A 4,361-nucleotide genomic window follows, 5' to 3' on the forward strand; every position below is an offset into this window, starting at 1 on the left:
TATATATATATATATATATATATATATATATATATATACGTATACATATAGATATGTATTATATTATACAATTTCTTTCAGGTGCAATATGTGAGATTAGTTAGTACCCCTTCAACAGGATCTACCAATGTCGTTACCGTGGGTAAAACAAAGGCCAGTGCAACACTTCAGACTGTAGGTATCGGTCAGAAAATAGGAAATCAGCAACAGATTGTAAAGGTATATGAAAATTTAGTAACAATAATTTTTTATTAAGAGGAATATAGAGAAAAAATTATACATATGTGTTTTTTATTTTAGAAATTATAACATGAAGATTTTACAATATTTTAGATATTATATATAATATTTAAAATGTATATAATAAGTGACATTCTTTATGTGATTTTTATTTAGGTTGTACCGCTAAATACTGGAAATCAGTCTTTGAGAACTGTTGCACCAAAGGCAACATTGACAACAAGTAGTGGCCAAAAATTACTCATACCTGCGGCGGCTGCTGCTGCAGCAGCTGTCGGCGGTCAGTCAAAGAATGCGGTGGCAATTCCTGCATCAGCATTAAGCCAATTAGCATCAGGACAGGCAGTCTTGTCAACTAATCCGAATGTTGGAAACATTGTTGTTCTACCTGCTCAATATATTCAACAACAACAGGTTCAATATCTATTTATGTGATCATTCAATTTGTATGCTTTTTTTTCTTGCGCACTATTAAATAAGTTTAAAAATAAACTTTAAGCCTATGAGATTCTGAGAAATTTTTTTATCTTTATAAAATATTGCAGTTGATTTTCACATAATTTTTCTGAAAATATATGTATATCTTAAGTTACGATTTTATAAAAACTTATATATAAAATATTGCTATTTCTGGGCAGTCAATAGATGAGATAAAATTGAAGTCTCCAACGCCAGGTCTCTTAGGAAGTTCACAAAGTTCTACAGCGACTTTATGTGTAATTGATGGAAAGAATTCTCAAAGAGGAGTTTACAGCAATGTGGAGCCAAATGGTATTAGGCCAAGAAAACCATGCAATTGCACCAAATCACAGTGTCTTAAGCTGTAAGTATTTTATTTAAAAATTTTATGATTTTATTAAAAAACTATTGGTAAATCTCCAAATCAGAGGCTTCCCCCCGCTCCCCAATGACCTTGACATATGTTGTCAAGATTATGACCCTGAGAAACTTCTAACATGTTTTAGCCTTTCGCTTGTTATTCGTTAAAAAGTTATTACTTCGTTATAAAGTTATTAAAATACAAAAATTGTTTAAAAATATAACATTACCGGTACATTTTTAAATTTATTATTTTTTAACATTGAAAAAGACCCGATAAGGATCGAAACATCTGTACGAATTTAGATTGTTTATAATAATATTGTTCACACATTATTCTGAGTAGTTCTTAGTTCTATATATTATTTAATTTATTTAAAAACATTATATAACATTTCATTGTAACACAACTTCCACGCGAAGTGTCTCTCACCTCACCTCTCTCCCCCCCCTCCCCCCCGCTAAATGGACGCACGACTTTCATAGTTGTACTGTTGTTCGACTTTGTGTAGCAGTACAAAGTTGTGGAGCAGGTGGGGTGAGAGTCGCTTCACGTGGAAGTCGTGCGCTCCTAAAGCAGGGGGAGAGATGGGATGAGAGTCTCTTTGCGTGGATAGCATTTCTAAGCAAGGGAAGGAATATAGAATAGTACTTAATATCGTATATATATAGCAGAAATAATACATTATTTTTGAAACTTTTGTTATTAATAACTTTTTAATAAATAACGAGCGATGGCTAAAATTTGTTGGAGATTATTTAGGCCTTGGCAACATATATCAAGGTTAATGGGGGAAGGGGGAAGAAGTGTCTGATCTGGAGATTTACCAAACTATTTAATAAAATTTTCTTGATTATTATTAGTTTATAAATATATATCTTTTATACAGGGTGTATAAAATATGTCTCAAAATTTTTTACCAAGCGTTCTTGTGTAGACAGAACGGACTAAATTGAGTCGAAAAATCCTGTATCATTTTGCAATTTTCGCTAGTTAACAAGATATTAATTGCTAAAAATGACCGAATATTGGTCTTCATAATTTATATATAATTTTTTTCTCAAATACTGTCAACTTTACAGAAAAATTGCAAGAAAAAAATTGTTTATTTTCTTCTCACAGAATTCTAAGAATTTTTTCAGAATTTTTTATCAACTTTTTAATACTGCATTTTCTTAATGGCAATTATTTATTTTTACTAACATGAGAAAATACGGTATTAAAAACTTCTGAAAAAAATTCTCAGAACTTTATGAGGAGAAAATAAATAATTTTTATCTCTTACTGTTTTTCTGTAAAGTTGTATTTGAGTAAAAAATTAATGGAAACTGATATTCAGTGATTTTTAATAGTTAATATCTTGTTAATTATTGCGAAAATTGCAAAATGGTAGAAGACTTCGACTTAATTTAGTCCGCCCCCTATCTGCGCTTAGCAAACAATTTCGGGACACTCTGTAGGCTTTGGATTTTTACTTTCATTTGTTATTTTCATATCTAACAGTGTGACAGTTAAAAGCGTCTTTTTAAAAGTATTCATTAAGATGTATGTACGTAATATTCCTTATTAAAAAATTGTTGAAATTTGAACAAGTGTAAATCGAAATAAATATCATTATAGAATTATTAGAAATGATTAGAAATTGAAATTTTTTTTAAAGCAGAATCAATCTGCTTGTTATCTGCTTATGTTTTAATTAATTTAAGTAGTATTCATATTATTTGAATAAAATCTAAATAGAAATCTTTCACAGTTATTGCGATTGCTTTGCAAACGGTGAATTCTGTCACATGTGCAATTGCAATAATTGCTCGAACAATCTTGGTAACGAGGAAGAACGGCAGCGTGCAATTAAATCCTGCTTGGAACGCAACCCTAACGCCTTCCGGCCTAAAATTGGAAAAGGTCGTGAGACTGGTGAAGATATAAGGAGACATAATAAAGGCTGTAATTGCAAACGTAGTGGTTGTCTAAAAAATTATTGCGAATGTTATGAGGTATTTTGAACTACATAGATATTTAATAAACTTAAGCTTGATATATTTTTTTCTGATTTGCAAAAATGCAGCAAAACACTTAATTTTAATTTAATTTTCTATCCTTTTATTACATTCTATATTTTTTCCTGACAATGTGTAACTAACATATTCAGTAGGGATGCATCGGATATCCGGAAAGTATCCGGTATCTGGTATTATCCGACATTTTTACTAACCAACTGGATATCATTAATAAAGAATATATCCGGTTGAAATTTGAATTATCATTAAATTGAATCATTAAATTGTTCATTCTTTCTTATACAAATGTTCTTGAAATAAATACATGCACATTCTTGATACTATAATATCTTATATATTGCAAAATTACAATTTTTCTCTATAGGTTTTTTTGATACTCCTTGATCGGAAAATGTCGGATATGCGATTCAAAGAAATTACCTTCTCGGATATTCGATGATACATTCTATCCAGATATCCGATAATTTTATCCGGTGGATCCCTAGTATTTAGTAATTGTTTATTTAATATAAAATGTTCAAAATGCAATTTTTTTACATATAAAAATTTTTATAATATTTAACAGTTTTGAATATATATACCTATTTGTTAAATAAAGAAATTTAAATATAATTTAATATAATTTAAATATAATTTAAATATTTGCCTTTCAGGCAAAAATTCCATGTTCTGGAAATTGTAAGTGTATAGGCTGTCGCAATATTGTCGATCCAATTTTACAGAAGAAATCTTTAAAAGATCTGGCGGAAACAGCTGAAGTCAAAACAACTAAGCTTAGTTTAAATAAGACGCAATTACAACTATCCGAAATGGCATTTAGGCCACCTGCAACATCTAATACTGGTACAAGGTATGACAAGATATTCTTTATAAATATTGCAATGTTTAAGAACCTTGGAAATGTAGATATAATATGATAGTAGGTATGTACAATGAGGAGCAAAAATGAGCTTGTAGATGAGCAGCGCGCTTATTTACACCAAATGTATGTATTACACTGAAGTACAAGCTCGTTTTTGTTTTTTATTGTACATTTCATAATTTCATATATTTTTATTATATATTTTAAGTTATGTTTATTTTTTATTTATTATAGACAGCCATTCAATTTTCTGACGGATAAAGTAGTGGAGATAACATGTCAATGTTTAATGGCGCAAGCAGAAGAAGCGGAACGTAATATGCTTGACGATGAGACGTCCCAGCGTCTCATTATTGAGGAATTTGGTCGATGCTTAAAGGAAATCATTGAGTCAGCGCACAAAGCTGAAGCTACTTAG

General features: G+C 30.1%; 1 protein-coding gene across 1 annotated transcript in view; it reads left to right on the forward strand.

The window, feature by feature from the left end:
- Positions 1 to 4,361, forward strand: part of LOC105626700 (protein lin-54 homolog) — a 7,766-nt gene extending 3,405 nt beyond the window's left edge. Inside the window, exons 6-11 of the mRNA XM_012207997.1 lie at positions 82 to 219; positions 397 to 654; positions 879 to 1,063; positions 2,814 to 3,057; positions 3,735 to 3,931; positions 4,178 to 4,361. Of these exons, the coding sequence (XP_012063387.1) occupies positions 82 to 219; positions 397 to 654; positions 879 to 1,063; positions 2,814 to 3,057; positions 3,735 to 3,931; positions 4,178 to 4,361 (1,206 nt within the window). The remainder of the gene's footprint in view (positions 1 to 81; positions 220 to 396; positions 655 to 878; positions 1,064 to 2,813; positions 3,058 to 3,734; positions 3,932 to 4,177) is intronic.

The sequence above is a fragment of the Atta cephalotes genome, assembly GCF_000143395.1.
Source record: "Atta cephalotes unplaced genomic scaffold scaffold00006, whole genome shotgun sequence".
Taxonomy (NCBI): Eukaryota; Metazoa; Arthropoda; class Insecta; order Hymenoptera; family Formicidae; genus Atta; species Atta cephalotes.